Raw genomic sequence first — 24,243 nt, forward strand, 5'->3', positions numbered from 1 at the left:
TGATATGAAGAACAGTATTAACATTCTCAGAATGAAAGGTCATTGACTTTCTTCGTGAATTGTTCATTAAAGTTACATTATGACAATTCATTAGGATCAATTATCATTTGGGTGCCTAATTATCCTACAAGCATTTGAATGTACAAATAATTTTGCATATGATATGCCATACTAAGCAATATAAAATCCATTCACTTAGTGGCATTACCTATCACCTGGGCAATGCCAATGCTGCACATATATGTGCTAAATCAGTGTCTCCGATCACTTTCGTTAGTCAATGAAAATCATGTAGTGCCATGTGCAGCAGCACAGCTGTCATCCTAAATTGGGTTCGGGGAATCCTTTGCAGATATATAAAAGATCACGTGGAAGTTTCGCCTATCATCTGAATTGATCTATACATACACATGCATGAAAGGAATGATTGTGTAATACTATCCATGCCTTCATGCATGCATAAAGCTGCATTATATTATCACATACAGAGCTTAGATAACCTTTTGGCAACATGCTTTGTGAGTGGTCAGCACTTCTGCAGGTGCATTTAGAATTGATTCATTCCCAGTGCATAGAGCTGGTATTTGTGGGTCAGATGCACACTTTGGCATGGAATGGAGCTAAATGTAACTTGGAAAAGCATAACAAGGAATTCCAGTTGAATGGTAGAATTCACGAACTCAAAAGCTCATCATGGCAAAACTTGTTGCTTGACTGATTTCATACAATCGATGAACACTAGCAGGGCAATCTGTTAACGGAATGCCATTATGGAGTGGTAAGAAAATATGAGCCTGCATGTACAGCACAGAAGTCATCATCATCACCCGTTGTGCGCTCAGATCAATGTCCCAACTTTATGTTAACAGTATTCCTGGAATTTTTATGCCCCTCCATCACAACATTTTAATCTACTTAAAATCTTACTAAAATATATTTTGATCAATTATAAATTACAAAACTGCTTTTCTAGAGAAAGACATATCTGTTTATCTGGATTATCTGTAATATCTATTACTCAGACTGTAGAACAACAGTAAACTAAGTTTGTTAATTGGTGATTCAAAGATTTATGCTTAACAGCATATGAAAACAGCAGCTAATGCCATTGGAGTTAAGAATAACTTAAGTATATAACTGCTCAGAGACATCCATTGCCTGGTACAAGCAGGAATCAAACCAACACCATTCTGTCATGAATCGGCATGCTAACCACTTAATTATTGTGACTCCCTAGTTTTGTGTAAGGTGTACAGAGATTTCTGCCCTTTGTGAATATACTTCATGTGAAACAACACATCTAGATACACATAATAAGCTGCTAAAATTTGTTGTGTGATCAGCATATGTGAGTAAAGATTAAACTGTGACATGTAAACTATTATGTATATAACTAAATTTCAGCATAAATGAGTACGTTATATGAGTTTGTTTTCACATTTTACTTATTTTTCAGAAAAGAAGCAAGATGAGAAAAAAGCATATGAGAATCATTACATGTTGGAGGGACAAGTAAAGGTCCACATTCGGTGTCGCACTTCTCCCTACCCAGTGGACAATTTTCATCGATTTAAAGTCCCTGATGAGAAGGTTCCATGGAATGTGAGTGCAGATACTCTCAATGATTACTTTATATGAGAATTAAAAGAACTTAATTCCTAAAAAAAACTAAGATGGTACAACGTCATTGACAATACATCAAACAAGTTGAGAATTCATTTTAAATGGATTAAATAAAACTTGCCATCAAAAGAGCTACAGGTCTAGATGATATAAATGCTATGTTCTTAAAACTCATCTCAAGTGATTGTGCTTTACTTATGTATATCTTAAGATTTTTCTTCATTTTTTTTAAACTGTGTAAAACTCCCTAAATTAATGCACAGTAATGAAGAAAGACAATGTTCCTGACATTAACGTCTATAAACCTATGTGTTTTATCACCACTTACGAAGATGTTAGAAAGTCATACTGAAAAAATTTATAAACTACCTGGTAGTTTTTGACTTACAGTATTCAATACAAACAAGCGTTCTTGTATGACATTCATTTCAAATTATCCTAACACGAATAAATGTATGATAGGTCAACAGCAATAGATCAAGCTAGCCTGGTAGGCACAATATTTCTTGAAATTATAAACTTAAGGCTTTTGACATTGTTAACTAAAGTTCTGTTGGAAATCTAAGCATATCTCAAGTTAACCATAACAATTCAACATTATTTCAATTCTATCTTGTAGGTTATCATATATCATGTTTCTATTTAAAGTTAACTTTATGATACTCATAAAGCTAGGCGTTCCACTAGGACTAACTCTTAGACAATTACTTCTTGTGCTGTACATCAATAATTTGCTATTTCACAATGAGCTATCAACTGTTAACATGTTTGCAAATGATTCAACATGGTATATCATCAGGTGAACTGGCAATGAATTCAGCACTGAGTTAAATCATCAATTTGTTAATAGGAACAACTCGTGTGAACTTAGTGGTATGTAGACAAATGCAGTCATGTCAGAAGCCACGATAAGACAGAATAAAAGCTCAGATAGAAAATGTCTATGCTAATACTAAAAAGTATAGGTATAGAACAGTATGAAAATGAAAACTACTTCACATCATGATTGATAACATCCTGAGCTGGAAAATGCAAGTTGCAAATGTAACTAAAGAAAAGAGAAAGATATTGACACAAAATGTCTTTGTCATGTCGCATCTAGAATATTGCTGATGTATCTAGTATGATTACTGAAATTTTGTTGTAATGTCCTGAATCCTGTAGTAATTGTTCAGGTTATCTTCCTTTTGTCAAAACAAGTTTATAAAAGTACATTGAGCTAAATATAATCGATATCTCTCATCAGCATGAAGGTTGATAATTGTATTTTGATTCAGCATTTGAGATTTTTGTTTCTATAAACATAAAGCACACTTTATCTTGACGGAAAATTATATATATATATATATATATATATATATATATATATATATATATATATATATATATATATATATATATATATATATATAGCACATCATTATCATCCTTACATCTTTTCCATCAGTATGATCGATGAATCACCACAACATTACACTGTATTCAATGTGGAAAAGCATTGCATTAAATGTATGAGAGAACTATATTATACCTTTTCTGACGGTATGCAGTCCATATATCATATCACAGAACAACATTATGTTTATTTCTATCAATGTATAGCAGCACTGTATTACACTTTTCATGATTATAATCCATGCATTACAGCATGTTATCAAACCTTTTCTTGGCTATAATTAATGTATAACAGCATTGTATTAAACTGATTTCTGCCTATAACCTGTGTATCACATCATTGATTTGCACTTTGGCGTGTCTCTGATCTACGAAATACCACTGTATTAAATAGTACCTACTTTTAATACATTGATCACAGCACTGTATTACCCATTTTTCTAACCAAAATCAATCTATCATAGCACTCGATTAAACTTGTTCTTGTCTATATTCTTGTTGTTCGTCCTTCTAGTTTCTGCACTGCTTCGGCACTTTTCTCCCTTTCAAAAGCTGTAACTCCAGTATGGATGAGACTCGTCCATGTGGTCATGTGTGGGATATTTCCAAGACTTACGAACAATGTTGAAGTATTTCAAGAATGACTTGATGGGATCTGAAGTATTTCTTCTGATCAACCTGAGACAGAAAAACTTATGTACTGCCAAAAGGTATTTCTATTTACTGAGATGGTAGGCTCTACCTAATGCTTTCCTGGTGTAAATCTGTGATTCATCTCTGTCTTCTTGATATTGATTTTGAGACTGATATTGAGACAAGCTGAATAGAAATAGAAATGCTTTGTACTGTGTTGCATGTCAGACTCAGATATGATAATCATGGAATAGTCGTCAGCAAATCGGAGATCACGAACAACAAACTCCTTTGACTTGTCATCGCCTGCAGTCATCTTAGATTCAGCAGTTTGGCATCCGTCTGGTATCTGATTATGATCTAGTGTCATGGTCATGGAAAGTATGGCGGAGAACATCATACTGAAGAGGGATGGGGCCAGCACACAGCCTTGCCGGATTCCATTGGTGACACGAGCCCAACCGTTGCGTTGAATTTGTCAGGGCAAAATATTTTTGCAATGATCTTCCTTAGCCCTCCACAACTCAGATCGATGAATGTCGTATACAGGTAGTAGTTCAATCACCTGGAGCTGAAGAGCGGCAAACACCATATCAGAGTTCCCTTGTCCTCTCCTGAAACTATGCTTTCTCTCTGGCATGCTCCATTGACACATAAATTCCACAAAAAAGACAAAGATGATGCAGCATACTATCAATGCCAGGAACGTGCACACACTAATGGACAGTGCATGAATAGATAGACCAAAGAGAAGGACAGCTCTAATTTGTAGAGAACTGGTCTCATTCAACATTCAGATAGCAGATCTCAGTGAACCTCGCCTAGCTGTAAGGGCAACTCACAAAAGTAGAAGCAGGCAACACCTTTTTCTGGAGTGGCCGACGTAAAGAACAGTGATGGGAAGCTAAGGTTGGCGTGTCTTTAAGTCACAGCTAGTTAAGAAGCTCACAAAACACCGTAAAGGTTGTGAAGGACAAATTAATGCAAAGGATACCACTGTCTGGAAAAAGACATGCAACATTCATATTCATCTATGATGACCAACCCAGATGAGATCAAGAACAAACTTTATGTAGACCTGGAGTCTTTTATTGCATAAGTACCAAATGTAGACCTGTTCATCATCCATTGTTGCTTCAATGATAGAGTGTCACTGGAAATATCAACAAACTCTCCTACTTAGAACATACGCTGAATATAATCACCTAATCACCAACACAGTATTCCGCATTCCGCCTGCCGAACTGTAAAAATATGAATTGGATAGACCCATGCTCCAAGAAATGGCAATGGCATTTACTGATTAAAACATCGCCACGAGAAGATAAAGGCGGTGTTTCCAGGTGGCAAAGGACATGAGAATTGCAGAATGCGTTACTAACAACAGGATCATTATCTGCAATCTCGGTATATGAGTTCAGCCTAACAGATGACCACAAGGAAAACAGAACCAAAATATTCACTAAGATAGGAGATGTGAAACAAGCATTTGAAAAAATATGCAGCCAACTGTATATAATAGTTGCAAACTCAGAGAATGTCCAGGAAAACTGGGCATCCATCATAGACTGTCTACTCAGCTGCATCCCTAACTTCAACCACACATAAACGTCAAAATTATTTGCATGAGAACGACGCTGGTATACAGATATTTCTTTTGAAAGAGAAACACAGGATACAAAAGACCTATCACAAAAAAAAACTTTATCTTATAAGAAGTTAGCTTTCAGCAACTTCAATGCAAACTTGGAGAGCTTTAAAACTCTTTGCAGATCATATTCAGTCCTACGAAGACACGAATGAGATGAACTACTTCTATGATGCTTTGAAGACAATCTACAGTCCACAGTCATGAGGAACATCCCCAGAAGTAAGTGCTAACAGCTCCACACACTTCCCTGACAAAGAAAAATTACTTCAAAGAATGGCTGAACACTTCATCAACATGCTAAATCAACAGTCATCCATCAGCGACGAGGCAATCAACTAACTCCTCCAAGCAGAAATCAACATGTTAATTGCTGATCCTCCAGAGCTACCTAAGACTGTGAAAGCAATCCACCTTATGTCATATTGTAAATCACCTGTAGCAGCTGATATACCATCAGACATATATAAAGCTGGGGGCTCGCATATTGCACAGAAGCTTACGGAACGTTTCCAGTAAATGTAAACTTGGGGAACTATAATCCAGGATGCATCTATCGTCCACTTATACACGCGGTAAGATAACAGACATACCTGTGAAAATCACTGGGTCATCTCCTTGTTGTTAATAGCTGGTAAAGTCCTTGCCAAAATTGTGCTGAATCTTCTTTTGGATCAGATCGACCACAAGCCATCTTCCCTATAATCCATGTATCACCCTTCTCTATTAAACCTTTTTTAAGCTTGGCTATAATACACGTCTCTCGGCATTGTATAGGACATTTTCCACTCCATATTATACATATCACAGCACTATATTACACCTTGTCTTTGCTATAACCTATGAAGCACCACTGTATTGTACTTGTGCCTGACTTTAATCCATGTTTCGCAACACAAAACTATCAATTACCCTTTTCTCCCGACTATAATCCATGTATTATAGCACTGTATTACCTTTTGCAGATCGTAATATATTTACGAAATTGTTTGCATATTACGCTCTTTAGTGATTATATATATATATATATATATATATATATATATATATATATATATATATATATATATATATATATATATATATATATATATATATATATATATATATATATATATATATATATATATATATATATATATATATATATATTACACCACCACCATACATTAACCACCATCATACAGTAAATCATCAACTGTCTGTATACCGATCGTTAATCTGTTAAAGCAGTCATGTGCATATTTTATCAAAATATTTAATAATACAGGAAAACCACATTATGATTATTTTGTATGCACCACATACTCAAATATAATTAAATTAATTCGGTAGCATTGATGAGACCAAATTTGTTAACTGCAATGGAATCTATGACCATACCTGTGTTTATAAGTGGAGTGAATGCATGTCGATGAGCTTTAAAGTAGGGAAACTAGGTACATCCTTCTCTTCAGATAATTATTACCATATATGTTCCAAAATGCTCAGGAGGATGGGAGCAGAGTCAATGTTGTGCATCATATTTGCAGAAATCATGCACCCTGATCAGTCAGCACATTACAGTGACACCTCTATGAAATGCTGTTTATGGGAGACATGTTAGCGACATACATTATAAGTACTGGGACTTAATACCTGGCGTTGTTCGAGAAAGAATGCATGATTAAAACATAAAAGTCAGGTATTTATGGGAAATGACAATATTATTGAATATGATTAAACAAGAGACCAAAATCAGGTGAAATATTTTGATAAACATTGACAATGTTTTTAAAAACAATTTTATTGAATGACCACGCTATGAGACGGACAGTGATATCCTGAAAAGCATTATAATGAGAAACAATTGTATTTGACTGCAGAGTTAGAACTGTGCTGTTTATAGTGACACAAGAAATGTGGTATTAGCAAGCTTATACTACATATTTGCTGGTTATTTATCATTGTCTGAACCCAATTGCAGATAATTTTTACATTTCTGAAAGTAACGTCCAGTGAGGGCATATTCTTTATGCTTGCCTAACACTAACAGAACACATTGATATGCATCATGCATATCTGTACATAAATAATGGAATATGCCTATTTATATCATTTATAGATGTCGTACAGTAAAGTACACATAATTATTTTTAAAGTTGCATGTCTGAAACTGTTTCAGGTTGACTTTCCTGGATACAACCCTCCTACTTACACCAGTGATATAGTTTTAGCACTGCCAGATTGGGCTGACAAAGTTGATCTTTACCATGTGTGAGTATTGTGTAGTTTAAGCAAAACCAGACAGGGCTGGCAAAGTTATCTATACCATAAGTGAGTATTGTATAGTTTCAGCACAACCAGCTTGGGCTGACATTGTGATGCTTTACCATGTGTGAGTATTGTGCCGTAAAGTATGAAAACTCTTCTGTGTATGAGTACAAAGAAAATATTTAAAGGTACAGTCTATACCTGCTACAATTCCATGAATTATACCATTACCCATGCTTTTTAGCAACATGAGAAAAAAAAACTAATTTTTTACAATTAACGATTAATTTATAATAACTCTCCCTGGTCCATGTGATTTGCAATTTAAAATGATGATGTGTCGGACTGATTTAAATGGACTATATGCAATTGATCAAATAGTTTTGAATTTGAATGATGTAATTATGTGTTGGTAATAAAAAATAGATGATTAACTTGTATGTCATTAACTCTGTTCTAGCTTACATTTCTGCATTATTACATCTCTCATAACACCTTGTGACACCAACCATTTTGCGGGCCACAGGATATGGCTTGGCAGGCTGCATGCAGCCCATGGGCCGCGCGTTTGAGACCAATGTCCTATGAGTCGTTGTAAGTAACTTGCTCTCATTGTGGTTCTAGAGGGGCACATTTTTAATCTTGCATTTCTTCCAAATTTTCCATATGCCAAGTGGCTCTTGGATAAATTTTAAAGTTCAGTTACCAACATCAGGGTGTAAGTGCATTTATTAATAAAGTTTGATCTTGTTTTGCAGTGCAGACACATGCACTTAATTTGCATGTGAACAGTAGGAGATATTAATAGAGAAATAATAACGTATAGAGTCTCCAAGTGCATATTACGGTGGACATACGAATAAACAATGTATAATTAAGAATTAAATTTGTGATAATTTATGTTATTACTCCAATATATTATCCAATTCCAGTAATGTTGATTTAACTGTTTGTGAGAACTACCAATTTGGGAAATCTGGGACAACCATTTATACAACTGTAATGCCACTTCTGTATCAAATGTGCATTTCAAAATGATGGACATACCTATTACATCACAGCATTTCACACGAATATCACAAATTCTTATCCTAAGTACTGTCAATATGGTAGCGTTTAAATAAAATGCAATTTGCAATAAGTAAAATAAATTAAAGATACACTTTCAGAAGCTGCGATACATATCCGCAACATGTAGCTCATATTTACCTAGTGATGAGTTCGTATAGGTGCACACATGATGTCAATTTAATACTTGTGCTAATATACAGTTTATATAGGTGACTGTCAATAATTGATCACAAGGTAAAGATGGTCAGATTTAAGCTACCACTCTTCCAAAAAATACTTAATTGATTTTTGGTTATAGCTTAATCAATTCTTTGTTGCATATCTTTTGAGCATTACTCTGGAAAACCCGGTTCATTTGCATATGTAAAGTTCATAGTGGGAACAATCTTATTTGTCTGATGTTAGGCAAATCAAAGATGAAATGCTGAATAAATAATAGATTTTAGATTTTATGCCATTCCATATTACAGTTGGTTTCATTTTTTTGGGGGGGGGGGGGGGCCTAAATGGCTGAGTGGTCTAAAGTGCTCGCCTTTTCCGATCACTGTCATATCACCTATGTCCACTTTTGTTCAAGTCTTGCGCTTGGCCAATGTGGGTATGTGAGATAGCTTCCCAGTAGCTTCTGGTGGGTAGGTTGTTCTTTCCGAGGTTTTCATAGATTATTCTTCTACTTGTTATACAGCTGGCCATTTTTAATATATCATGTGCATAAAAATGATACTAGAAAAACAACAACAACAAAAACCAAGCAACAGCAATAAATAAGAAATAAATGAAGAAATAACCTAATTATAACATTTAACTCAAAAACTATGTAGGAATCTGACTTTGAAAGCTAAATAATATTTTAAACCTAGTTTTCCTTTGGGAAAATGTTGGTATTATAATAAGTGCAGAATTTGTATAATTAGTGATTATAAGGTTTCCATTTTCGTTACTTCCACAGCAGAATAAACTATATTGTTTTGCCACTAGTTTCCCGTACGTCTGATCAAACCTGTTTTAACATGATAGCACATAAACTAGTAAACTTAGAGTAATGAAATTTTACCAGCTTTAATTTGGTAGTACATAAATGAGAATCAACTTTATTTTCCAGTCCTATTTCATTTTCTTACAAATGTTTTTGCGCTTTTTGTATTGACATGCTCAGGATCTGTTTTGTTGGTTATATTCATGTGTGAATGACAAGATTGATTTTCAGGAAACTAAATCACTTACCTTTTTCTTTGCCCTTTCTGTGCTTTCTGGACAAAATCCTTTCTAGTTCTGTTAAGTAAAACTATTTGTGGTAGAAAATGAAATTCATTAGTTATATTTGTATGATTATGTAGCTGACCAGATTAGATTTTATTATCATTGCAAAATTTTGAAATATCTTTTTAGCAATTATGTGGATTTAAGCAAAACATGTTTTGCATTTCTTCCATGTTTCTATACACTAAGTGGCCCTTGGAGAAATATTTAAAATTCAGTCACCAGCATCAGGTTATAAATGCATTTATTAATAAAGTATGATGTTAATTGTCAGGACTAAAAACATGCATTTAATTTATGTCATAACTGCAAATTTTCATGCCAAGATGTATTTATACACTATCTGGAACCAGCTGATTAAATCAGAATTTGGCATCCATTTTGTCTTCTTCATACTATGTTGGCTGTGCATTGTAAATGGAAACAAAGTTGAAACTTATAAACGTTCAGTGAATGTGAACATCCACATTGAATAACAAATCAAAGGTGTAATTGTAAATGGGCATGTCATAAGATATTTCCTAGTTTGCATTAGAATGACTTGTTGAAAATTAATTGTTCTATGCCCGAGATAACTCAATGAATGAAAACTTCAGAGAATTTTGTAATCATCGGACATTCTCACTAGTTTAATTATTTCCTCAAACATGAATCCTTTATGCTTGGTTTGATTTACTTTATTATATTTTTGGTAGTTTCGTTTACATATGGTGTACAAATCAAAGTTAGACCATACTTTGCATAACACATTTCAGTTTGATTGAACTAGCAAATGCACGTAATAACACCCATTTAAGTCATTTTTCTGTGTATAGTCAACACAATCTGTAATGTACTATATATTGGACAGCTTGATTACATTCTTCATTAATTCACATGGAAGAAGATAAGGATCTTAAAGCATTTGCTTACCTTTCGCATAATATTTTGTGAGATCATGCAGCCGTATGCACCATAAATATTTGGTATATTCATATTTAATCAAGATTGAAATATTCAATTGATTTAAAGTGTGATCAATATAATATGCCTCTGGTGAAATTAAATAGTGTAGAACTTTAAACTAGACTAATATGGGCAAAAAAATTATTTCTGAGTTTTGAGGTCTTGACATTTTATAACCTCTTTCCTGGGCTGAACAGATCGGGGGGGGGGGGACCATTCAACACTGAGGAGGCCATTTAATAAGAGCTGATTATTAGAAGGCTTTTCTGGGAATGACCTTTTGATGTAATTAGTGGTGATTTTGGGGTATCAATATTTGAGTTATTCTGGTTTCAGTGGATGAGACCCTAAATTAATGTTCTGATATTGATAATTTCAACCAAAATGTGATCTGTTATCTATCGTTGATCTTGTGTAATGCATGTATTCTAGTCAATAAAATGTAACTGAATACCTATATTTTACAGGCCTGTTGCTGAACGAAAGCTCCAGTTCAATGGTTTTGACAGTACGACTAATACCAAAAGATACAGTTATGTTGGAAATTATCTTGTACAAGATGGAATCCCACTAAATCCAATAGGCCGTACGGGGCTTCAAAGCCGAGGTATTCTAGGTCGCTGGGGACCAAACCATTATGTGGATTCAGTCATTACTAGGTAAAAATATGTTTATTTAATGTCTTTTAACAATGACCATCTTAGAAATCGTCCGCCTCTTCGTTTAGGTGACCTTTAGAAGGGCAGGAACCTCTTTTTGACAACAAAAAGTTGTAAAAAGATACTGAATTGGTTCATGCCTCTTTCTAAAAAGCTATGAAAGGTTTTGAATCCTCTATGAGCATTTTATGATAGAGGCACTGAGACTGTTACTTGGCGGAAAATGTCTTTTTTAGGTTCTGCACAGACACCGTAGTTAAAATTCATGATTATTTATCCACTGTTGGGACCATGTCGGCATGGTCCAATTTCACTAAATATCTCCAATTCTCTTCCATTAATTTTCTTCGTTAATTGGCTACAATGAAACTTGAATAAATATCCAGCAAGCATCAAGCCTAAAATAAAGTTATGACAACTGAAATTCTTTTTAGCTGAATAAGATTTAAGAATTTTCTTCAATCGTAGAAATTCTACTGCTTTTTTTTAGAAACAAAAAGCATTCCAAGTATTTATAACTCATTTCTGAATCTCTACCTCTGAAGTGACTCCCATTATTGTCAGTAGTTCCATCAGAGAAGGTAAGATAAAATCTGAATTTCAGGAAACGTTTTAAAAATTAAGTAAAATGGTCACCATTATGTCATCGTGTCCAAGAAACAATCTTGACAAGATACTCAGCAGGAGCACAATTGCGCAAGGTAAGCATGAAACTTCAGAATTATTCAGGATTTTTAAATTAATTTGTGAATGGAAATGGGGGGGGGGCTGTCCTTCCTTATGTAACCACTACTAACATTTTCAGTTAGGCAGAAAAATATGGTTTTCTTTCATTATTCATTTAATTGTAATATTCATGAAATGATTGTATTGAAGTTAAACATTGCTGAAACTGATTTCTGCAGTAAAATTCGAATTTGTTTCAAATTATCCACTACTAATTGTCATACTACTGCTACAACTACTACTACTGCTAATAATAACATTAATAATAATACTAATTATAATGCATGCAGCCTCTTCAAGAATACGTATTCAGTAGCAAGCTTTATTAAGCCAGAAATTGCTATCAGTAGCTGTCAAATGTGGCAGGTCAGTTTATTGAGCTGTTGAGGTAACGCTGAACAAATATACTCTCTCTCACATATGAAGCCACCCTCTTTAAAAATAATGCTCCATAAACATTAACATATATGCTTTTTCTAAACTATTCAAATAATGGAGAAAGCGAATCAGTCAAAATATTGGTATATCAAAGCTGATCTGATTGAGCTTTTCTCATAAAATTCCCTGAAATTAATAATTTTCAAAAAGTCTATACGAACATACACTAACCAAAAATTGGATATATCTTATATAAAATGTAGTCAAAATTGCGTTAGATATGTTATTTAAATGCAGCTGAAAGCTGACCAAGAGTGGATTAATTTCCCAGAATCTCACTTAATGTGAAAATTGCTGTAATGGCATCAAAACAGCTAGGTGAAAATGGGCCGGCACTAACACACCTTGTGGGACAAAGCTATAACAAAAGTGCTTTTGCTTTAGACTAGTCCCAATATGGATAGAACATGAATTCACGCATCCTTGACTCCATTGTGAAAATGATGGCAAAACATTGGGATACAGTCTTGTTAATAAATGAATTATCCCATTGGGCCAACCATGCTAAACTATATTTTGCTACATATCAATCCATATCGCTCCAGTCATGTTTGTCATCGGAAACATGCAGAAGTTAGTCTTTCATACAAACACTTGACTAATGAATAAACAGGTCTTAAACTAAGCTATAAGTTTACCAAGATTAGTGATCACAGCCCTACAATATAGCCCTTATGAATTATTCCATCACCAGACAGAAGATATTTGCAATTTACCTGATTTGCATAATGTACCTTTTAAAAATATGTATCAGCCAAATTTATTCTGAGTGCAGGACTAATACCATACAATTTATATATAAATTCTTCCAGTATATTAGTCTACCAAGATTAATGATTGTATATCTTTTCCACAACCTGATTGTATCATTACATCACCAGACAGAAAGAAACTGTATTTGTATTTTAGCTCAAGGCACATATACTGGCAGTGTTCATATATATACACATGAACACTGCAAGTATATGTGCCTTTCACAGTACAAATCCTTCATGACATGCTGAACCACCACTGTTTCAGCCGGCTATGTCAAAAGACAGTTGGAAGGGTGCAGTTTAGTTTAGAGTTCTATTGATGCATAGTACCACTCTCTAAATCTAAATTTCCTTTCACGTAATTTTGGGCAGATCCCTGTAATGTTATTCAGACATAATGTGTCATAATTAAGAGGTGTGTACTCCATATAAAATATTGTAACAAAGCCAGAAACAAATGTAAATAGTGATATTTTGTCTCGGTCAATGTCAATTAAAAATAGTTGACTCAGATCCATGACAGACTTGGATTACAAATAATGCTGACCAAGGAATCAAAGCAGTGTACTCTATTTTGTAATGATTAATAGGCTACCAAATTAATTATGGCTAAAATAATTCAAACAACAACTCAAAGTTAGGATAATATATATGTATTTTAATACATGCAGTTTAGATCGAATTGTGTGAACAATTATCATAATTTGATAATTAAGTATATCATGTTCATTAATAGAATTATTATTATTATTATTATTATAGTTTGGATGTTGTCTTCATCCATGAGCTACCCACGCCACGTCACTCCATCCACAAACACACATACATTACATCCGAATTTGGATTGCTGGCATTCTACAGCAGTTTGGAATATAATACATGCATCAGTTATAATTCTCAGTTACTGCATTATTGCAAAGGACAATTATGAATCTCTCCAATGCTTATTAGCAACACTATATATATATATATATATATATATATATATATATATATATATATATATATATATATATATATATATATATATATATATATGTATTGTTGCTAACAAGCATTTAAAATATGTGGCAGTTACAACTTGTCTAAACAATGTATATACAGATAACATTATTAACAGTCTATTTATCAACATTTTTATACTAAGATTGTAATAATTAGCAGAGCACTAACTTGATGTCTTGTTCTTAATTTACACAGATGGAAGTATGATGAAAATAATCAGAAGATGATGAGAGATGGAAAGCCACAATTTGAGTTTTTGGCTGTCAGAAGATTGGACATAAACATGTGGGCCTTACCTGAGGTTAATATCTGCGGTGCGGCAAATTTTAGAGGACATATGTCGTTTGGGGCCTTTTTTATGTTTCATGATAATCTAAGTGTAAATATTGTCGTGAGTTTCTTTGAACATTGAAATACAATACTGGGTCTTGAGTTTTCTGAAATACAGATTTACCAGTTAAAGAATTAATTGGAACAAAGTACTTTGTTTATTTTTATGGGGAGGGGGCAAAGAGAAAATAATCAAAACCTAATACTATTGCGTTGGTTTGATTTAGTAGAGCACAGAAAAGATATTTATAATGTTTAAATCAGTTTTTAATACACAATGTGCCATCAAGATAATGTTGCAGTTTGCATAGGGACTACACTGTTAAGCATTATCGGGTAGAGTAACCTTTGATTTTGCAACCATACAATGCTAAGTATGTATATGTCTACTATCGTGTGAGCACTTTTCAATGTAGAATCCCATATTATGAGTTGCCAATGTCTGCAATAAATATACAGTCGATAGTCAGATTATATTTAAATATTGGACCAACCTGCACTATGAAAGCCGTATTTAAAGCATACCATCACATAAAATGGCCATACCCTCATGGCAATTGACCATTTAACATATCTCGGGCAGTAGATTGTTACTTGCAGTCCACATCAATGCTGAAATAGACAAAAGACTTGCCAAATTAAGTATGGGAGGCTACACACAATATTGGTAGCATGGAGGCATCAGTCTTGAAAACAAATTGAATGCCATCATAGAAATTGTGTTGCCCAATATACTGTTTGCATGCAAACCCTGGACAGTATAGCGACTCCGTGCCAAAAAGCTAAACCATTTTCACATGAACGTCCAAAGAAACTGATGCTAATACGATGGTAAAATATGCTATTCTAGGCGAGCTGAAAGGGAGAAAAAATTCACAGGTGGACAAAAGAAAGAGATTATCCTGACATTGAACAATAGTCTTGAAACTTTCTCGCACACAATAACTACAGCTGGTGTAGTCTCATCCATGCTTGAGCTACAGACAAACTGAGCAGAATTCCAGATGCAGTCTAGAAACATGAGCTGCCTAAATCCCAGAAGTGTAACACATTTTCTATTGATCAAACAACAAAGGCAGTATGAATCAAAGGTTTCCTGTTCAGTAACTCATGTACTAACATAAAAAGTGATTTCATTGCTATCTTTGATTTCCAATGAAGAACAAAAACAACAACTGGGTAAAGCATCCATTTTTACCGTACCCATATCAGACATGGTAAAACTTTGAAACTTCCAAAAGCTCATGATTTCAAATTCTCTTTCTATACCTAAGGCTTGAAATTTTAAATATGAGAGCATATTAAACACAACATTATGATCTGTGCATAACATCAGCAAAACTGTCATGCAGTCACCTCTTTCTGAATCACTTTCCTATATACGGCACACATTCATGTCCCAAGCATATTTCCTTAAGGGCAAATCTCTTCCAGATTATTTAAAGTGTTACCGATCACTAACGGTGGAACACATTCTTCTTGAGAGTATAAGTTTCCTTCATGTGATACATAATATTTCATTCTTGTGAACTTAGGAAGCTTGGCGGTGATGTACCACCGATAAAAGTTGCAAAATAATGTATTTTATACAAGATTTAATATTTCATAGTTTCATCTATTGCTTTATACCCTTTCAAGAATTTTGACATTGTATTTGTGATAGTAGATAATTAGCTGGAAGATTTTTATCTTCCTAAGATTTTGTTTCATTTTTCACTTTCTTTTCTTAACTTTTCTTTTAATTGGCACTATTAAGCCAAATGTGTGATGATGTGCCATTGTTCCATACATACACAGTGCACACACGACCATCAGGGCATTCATCAAAACTTTGTGAAACAACTTTAATGGGTCAGCATCAAGTCACTTGTAAAAGCTTGATGGCTCAAGTCTAATTAGCGTAGGAAAATTTGTGGAACATTATGTATCTTCTCATATATATCATAGTGAAGAGGGACACATATTTTTGTCAATATCCAAATTGAGACGTTTTGAAATCTGAGGTCTAAAGACTATGGGTTCTTTCCATATAGTGAATTGTCTAGAAGACATTATACTTAATTACAAAATAATTGGTCCTAATACATTACTGGCTTTGCTTCCAATGTATCACTTTCTTACAGAGTACAATGAAACCAGGACATCCTTCAACACATAATCTGAAGATCAATTTCTCTGATGAAGCCAGAGATCTCTTAAGGGAAGACAGGAAGAAGAGGAAGGAAGCTAAAAAGCAGACGGACAAAATACTAAAGAACGGAGAGCTAGTAGGATGAAGTTACTCACTATATTATTTTGATTATTAGAAAGTAAATAATGCAGTAGTTGCACTTTTTACTCACTCACGTTTGTTGTCTCATCTTTGCAAAGTAAAACGTACTAAAACATTTTTGACAAAAACGGTTCTGTTGTAACAGTTCTGTATCTACGTATGTTTCAGTCTTAAAGTGGTTGTTGTCTCTAAATAGATTTCAGTTTGAGACTATGCATCCTCATTTATAACTTGACCGTAAGACCAGTATCATTTATGGCATAGTTTTGCAGCCGGCAAGTATTGTTAGCCATCCACCATGTGCATTCTGTCATTATTGGCCATAGTCAGCTACTCAGTTATGAATGGACCAAGTTTACGGAAATAATGCTGATTTTCCATCCTTTAAACATCTTTTTCTCAAACACTGTAATAAAAAATATATCCAAATACAATGGGAAAATCTATGGCATGAAGGCCTTTTAAGTTTATGCAGATGATACCAGTCTGCTGCCAGTCATATGGCCACGTTTACTGCAAAGAGGAAACAAAACTTTCAACATTTTCACTGTAAACACTGTTCATTAGAATTTGATTGACTTGACAGAAAACATTAGACGTCTTTGATATTTTACAGAGAATTCTCAAGTTTGTTGATACAACACGCAATATAACATTCTGTTACTAAAAGTAGGGGCAAACACTTTGAATGAGATTTTTTCAAAATGCACTAAACATCAACTTGATCAGAAAACAACCCAGCATGGAGGCCTTTCAACTTTATGTAAGAAAGTCTGATCTGCCATCCAAAATGGATCAAAAAAGTGTTTTCATAATTATTCAATCAGCCGAATTTAAAGACAATTCTATAACAAGCATCCTTCTATCCCAGCTCTCTGAGTCAGTGCTGTTCCATTTGTCTATTAAGCATGTGTCAACTAGGTGAGCAATCGTAAGCCCACGTGCATCTCTTGTTTGCTGGCTCTGTCTGCTGCACCGCTGATCATCAGGGGCAGCCATCTTGATCCAACCACTTCTGGGTGCACCTTGTCTTTGTCATTCATTGCAGTAACACTACAATACCTTTTCATGAAGACTGTGGACTTAAAATTTTGCACAAAATTGGGTAACACTAAATATTTAAATTGGTCGTATTTTGGCAATATTTATGCAAGTGTTGGCATGACTTTTAATTTTGATTGGTCAAACTGTGGCAATATTTAGAACAGTTATCTTATAATAAAAAGTTATTTGTGCCAATGTTATCACTGATTTAACTCAACCATGTCATCTTTCTTTGTCATGCAAGGTTACTCCAGTGACTATTTGTAGTTTGCTACTTTACAGTCTTGCCATGTATACAGATTAGATTATATGGGGACATTGTTAACTTTGCAACAGTAACAATCATTTCCTACTGACAAGTCTCTATTTAAGTTGATAATTGTTGAATCCAAATGTTTATATACTGTCTTAAAAAGGCGTATTTTGTAAAAGTGTGAAACATTTATTTAAATCTAATGTCAAATATTCCAGATATACAAGGGGTATGCAGATGACCCAAGAAATACAGACAACGCCTGGATGGAAATCACTGTATATCTCTATCAGGACAAGAAGAATGTTTTACAACACTTCTCAATTAAGGTAACTAGTTTTAATGTTAATATTAATCATATGAAATAGACTGTATATTGTGTTTGTTAGATATATAATCATTTTGAATGAGATGAGTAACATATCCAGGGTTTGGTAGAAGTTTCATAAAAGGTCATGTGATTCTATTGTCATATAAATCTATTGTTGCTACACCATGTACATTACATAAAGGTCACGTGATTCTACTGTCAGATAAATCCAGTCTCTACAGTTACTCCATATTGTACCTATTTAATGTTTTTGACATTAGATATAATGTCAGTTTTAAATAGAATTATGTCCCCTTATTACAAGTCCAATAAATTCTGACTGAGAATGTCATCTAGTCCTTTTATATTTTTATTAGGATAGGAAATTATAATTTTGTCACAAAGAGTTCGAGTTTTATTTCTTAAGTTTGGATATAGAAGCCTAGAGAACCCGTTGCACAGAGAGACATATTTTCACGAGTACTGAAGTAAAGTTAAATGCAATGTTATATTTTCCGATCGGGGATATACTACAGATATCTCAAAATTGTTCAAATATAGTAATATCATTAAAAGGTAGCTTCCAAAGTAATACTTTTTTCAGAGTTATTTTCATAGTTTCAGCATAACATCTTCTTTCTATGAAAAGCAACAATGAAATTCCAAAAACAAGGACCTTTAAAGCCCATCATGTCGAATTAAGAGGTCCTTTCTCACTGTTATGCAGGCATGCCGATATTGCACCATGTCATGAGAAATTGTGACTTATTCTCTCAATAGCATATCTTGCATAAGCTACTATTAAATTACCTTCGCACGTTTCTATCTGAGGTAAATGTCAGAATTTCTGCAAATAAGGGTTCCAGTAATGCAGGACTTATACCCACACATCACTGCATGGTGATGTTGTTTAAAATGTATGCATACTCGTAAAATTGAAACAAATTGTAATATTTTGCTTCTAGCTAAGTTAATACACTAACTGACATTATCATCTGCTTTCATTCACTTGATTCTTTCAGCATTTACATACCTAATACTGTAACCTATATGAGATCATCTATCATCACAATCTCTATTCATTTAAGTATATGTAAGTAAACTATCAGACTATTATTTCCTTATGATTCTCGTACATCGAGTTCAGTCAAATCGTGAGTCAATGTTAATCAATGTGGAGCATCCCGCATGTCCAGAGTTGGTAAAATATAGAGTCTGGATGATCTAGTGAATATGTCTAACAGTCAGAATACAGAGCAAAAAGACTGCAAAATGATATGGACGGTTATTTTGTGTGTTCGCTTTTGCAATGTGTTGCCACTATTTACCAGGTATTTTCTCATGTTACAGTATTAAAAATTATGAGGGCGCAGGTTGGAGAAAATACTGATGTTGGATCCTTTAATGTTCATGCTACAGTGACTGATATCCTTAGCGATTTCATTTAAATGACATTTATTTAATAAGTTCACATAAAATTAAGGATTTTTGCCAGAACCTGTTAGGTCACTTTATACTTTACCATTTTCGGTGCCTACTGAATCATAGTCATGAATGATGTTTATTAATTGATTCTGTCACTCTGATTTATGTAAATATTCCACAATTAATAATTGTACAGTGTAATGTTATTAATTTTTCAGGCTACCGAATCAGATTTCCCCCTCAAATGGTTGATTGCTTCTAGTAAACTGACACTCCACGGTGCTCAAAGTTACTTCCTGAAGTTGGTGGCAGAAAAATTGAATGCCTCCTTCTAGAGGCATAAAATCCAAAACCTTCCAAGACTTCCATAATTAGTCAATTTCCTGTTACTTTATTACTTTTAAATGAACTGCATGTCAGGGTTTAGTCAGGATCACCTTCATTGGATAAGAAGGATTGGGTTCCAAGAACATCCAAATTATGTTCAAGAAGGGAGTCACTAAAAAGTGACCTGTTGAAGTCTGTTTCATTTTGACCATATTGTATTTATCATCAAACCTGAATTTCCACCCCATTTGTATCGTAGAGATATAACAATCATTTTCTCCATTCGTCTGTATCTCCATCTGTCGATGAACAGATCTGTATTTGGAATAACTTTCAAAATGTCCTAGGTATTTTAAATAATTGTAGTACATAGGTGCCTTTTAAAGTGTCAGGATTAACTATTTGTTCAATTATGCTATGAAAACCTACTGTGCAATTAGTGGTATATACATTGAGAGCACTAAACCACATGATGCATTTTGTGCATATAATGTTGCAGGCAATTGAAGATACTGTTTTGGAAGTTACATAAAATGAATGTAAGTTTCGTACATTGCTGATTATAATATACAGAGTGTTGATGGGTAATTTCACTTTGACTTGATGTTCTTAAGCACTTCATGAGGCTTGTGCTTTTGTAATTTCTTATTTATATTATGTAATTACAGTTAAAGAACTTTATTTATCTTTACTTAGTGGGATCTACACAATCAAAATCACAAATATTTTAATCATACGGGGAATTATGTCAATAATGGAGACACTTGGCACAAAGAAATGTTGTACATTTTGGGCATGTGCACCTTGTGTAAAAATTAAATTTGGAATTGATATTATTTGCAAGATATTTTGATATTAAACACTTATATAGATGTATCCCTTAATGCATGATAGTGTTTAATACATTTGCTTTCACTCGTTTACTGGTGGCTTTAGACAAATCGTGGACAATTCATCAAAGAATTAAAATTTGCAAAGGATTCATCACATTATCAGTTAAGTTTATCTTAAATATTTTTTCACTTTTCAAGGCATTCTATCAGTTATAAGGAAACTTCTTGAATAACAATCAATAATTACTTTTCTGCTAATGATAATGAATAAATACATAGGGTTACTTCAACAATTTCGAAGTAAATTAGTAATGGTCCATTCTCACCATTATTCATGCAACTAATTGATTGCTTTATCCTATTCTACATAAGGTGTTTTTGTTTAAGTGACAAAAAATCTGCTGTTTATGTAAGTGAAACTTATTACTTGTTCACTTTAATAGGGTCTATCTGCCCCTAATGTACAATAGCATGGCATCATCAGTTGCATTATACCCTGGTTGCAGGCATCCATTTTCCTAGAACACTGTAGTAAATTTTCATTCTCTTTCATGTTGTAAAGGACATTTACATAGCTCTACTTTCTCATTTGGAGTAGTTATCTTTTCTGTAAACAAGAAACATGATATTATTTAAATGCATGCAAAACAACATTATTATTCCAATTATTGTATATTTAAAAGTATTTATGTTTATTTAATTTAGTATAATATCAACACAATATTTATCTCACTTATTTAGAGACACATAAAAGCCTTGAAGCAAAATTTCATTTGTCAGTGGTGGCATCAACACAATGCTACAGTTTAAATGGTGAGACACATGCTTCTATGGAACTTTAGCATGTGACATAATTTAGCACAGAAAACAGTCCCACTCAGGTACATGATGAAATCTAGTGATGATGAAAGTAAACTATTATCACATAGAATGTACTCTTTACATTCAATGTTTGCAGTTTATTATTGTAAATATGTCAAGATATCACTTTCAGTAAATTTGATTGGTCTAAATATACCAATGAAATTCATTAGACAGTATTTTCATTGTGGACTGGTCGCCATCATTGGAATATTCCTTGTCCAACAATTGGAACTACTGTTTCACTATCAACAATATGTCTTTCCAATTGACAACAAAGTGGATATTGGAAGCAAATGGACGACTGTCACAGAAATTCACAGCAGAGATTATGTAGCTCAAAATATGTCCAGTTGACTGCAAGCTAAAACTAGAATGTAAATTAAGTCAAGCCAAATACTGGAAGAAAGTTATTTTTTCCAATGCATGTATACCTAGCTAATGCAAACTATATATATATTGACAGAAGGATTCTTAAAGAAATAGGCTGATATTTGAATGAAAGTGGGTGGCAGAATTTTGTTTATGCCATTAAACAATTTGTATGATTGGTGTGATCTATTTATGTAAATTTTTCCAGATTTCCTTTATTTTACCAAATACTGGTATTCATTAAACACATACGTTATAAACTTATTATTTTTTGTCGAAAAACAATCAAGCATAGTTCTTGCACAAAGGCAAAGTTAATCAACATCCCATAGACTGACACAAATAGTTATATTTACATGATTCTAATATAGCTAACAGTGCATCTGTATGCATAATGAAATAGTCTTATAATTGTTGTTAATGTGTGATATAAAAGCCTACTATATCATAAATTATTCTTCGATATTTAAATTTCTTCTTAGTAGTTTCATACCACAATGATTTTCTTTCATCTAGTGTGGACAATTAGAGTTAGTAATTCTAAACTGAAATGTATCATTTGCTTTCTTCATTCTGATGTATTGAGATAATCATGGTTGTATTACTATTTTATTTTAACCATTTCTTTTCAACCATTTATGCAGTAATACACTTTCCCTTTTACATTTTTGCATGTTTACTATCACTAAGCATGCACTATGCTGATATACAGACGAAGGCATAACATTTATAGTTTAAGTATTTATTTCCTCTTAATTATATTAGAATGTGTATGATTTCATTTTGCTTTGTAAAATTAGCATTTTTATTTGAAATATTCAGCAAAATCAAGAACTGTTTATTACATTAGTCAAAGAAACTATGAGAGTACATCTTTTACAGATTCTTCTACCATTGGTTCTTGAAACTAATTGCATTAATCAGGGTATAATTACAGACTGATCCTAGGAAAGTTTCTATTTTTGGATTTTTAGTGCAAATTAAAGTATCTATAATTGTAACATTTCAGGGTACTTTTTAGTAAAAACTAAGTACTAATTGAATATTGTGCGTTATTTAATGATTGTTTCCGTTTTGTGTAAGGACAATAATAATTATATTCAGCAGACATTATTACCAGTCTCTATTTTCAGACATCACAAATATGATATTTTCAGTGTTGGTGATGGTGGAGAGAACTCAAGAGTAGTATGATCATGGGCCTTTGAAACTTTATGACTTGTTTCGGTTCCCAGGTCAGAACCCCTTGAAGATTCTCAATGACTTTTCTCCACTCATCTGAAATTGTAGTGAACTTGAGTTCATATGGCAACTTCACTTGTCATGGGTTGGGGTGCTGCAGTGTTGTGAGGTCATATAGAGATTAATCTACGCTAAAAACTGTTTACTGGACATTTTATGCTTGGAAATCCAATACCTACTTACTTGGGCCCCGGATTAACATTTTGTGCTCGCAGTCATCAGTAGTTTTCCATTCCGCCCAGCAGCATCTCAAATTGTTCCATGTTAATCATTTTATCCTCGATAGCAACCAAACACAACGTTGCCACTGTGCTGAGAATATGTTGGGCATCCTAGAAAATATATAAATAGATACGTATTCTCAAATGCAAACTTGATGTAACTATTTTACCAGCATGCTAGTCACACCGGTTACCAGACCTGCCAACTCTTATGATTTTGCCATAAATCTTAAGAAAATGAAACTTAAAATAAGGACTTACAGCATAGTAGCAAAAACAATGGAAAAATGCTCATTGCCGACAAATCTGGATAATAGGTTCATCTGTGTTTTATTTGGCTCC

At 33.6% G+C, this 24,243-nt stretch overlaps 1 protein-coding gene across 1 annotated transcript; it reads left to right on the forward strand.

The window, feature by feature from the left end:
* Positions 1 to 511: 511 nt before the first annotated feature.
* LOC149791557 (putative nudix hydrolase 6) lies at positions 512 to 23,413 on the forward strand. The gene is made up of 8 exons (XM_089969448.1): positions 512 to 665; positions 1,457 to 1,602; positions 7,464 to 7,555; positions 11,296 to 11,487; positions 14,607 to 14,712; positions 16,865 to 17,008; positions 18,529 to 18,639; positions 20,264 to 23,413. The coding sequence occupies exons 1-8, from the start codon at positions 512 to 514 to the stop codon at positions 20,378 to 20,380; spliced, it is 1,062 nt and encodes a 353-aa protein (XP_089825574.1). The 3' UTR covers positions 20,381 to 23,413.
* The last annotated feature ends 830 nt before the right edge of the window (positions 23,414 to 24,243 follow it).

The sequence above is a fragment of the Sinohyriopsis cumingii genome, chromosome 9 (genome assembly GCF_028554795.1).
Source record: "Sinohyriopsis cumingii isolate HCF-2022 chromosome 9, ASM2855479v2, whole genome shotgun sequence".
Lineage (NCBI taxonomy): Eukaryota > Metazoa > Mollusca > Bivalvia > Unionida > Unionidae > Sinohyriopsis > Sinohyriopsis cumingii.

Excerpts from the sequence above, each read along its gene's own strand:
- LOC149791557 (XM_089969448.1), top strand. The coding sequence starts at position 512 with ATGCTTTGTGAGTGGTCAGCACTTCTGCAGGTGCATTTAGAATTGATT. Across the intron at positions 7,556-11,295 it reads AAAGTTGATCTTTACCATGT|GCCTGTTGCTGAACGAAAGC; the intron begins GTGAGTATTGTG and ends TATATTTTACAG. Across the intron at positions 11,488-14,606 it reads GTGGATTCAGTCATTACTAG|ATGGAAGTATGATGAAAATA; the intron begins GTAAAAATATGT and ends TAATTTACACAG.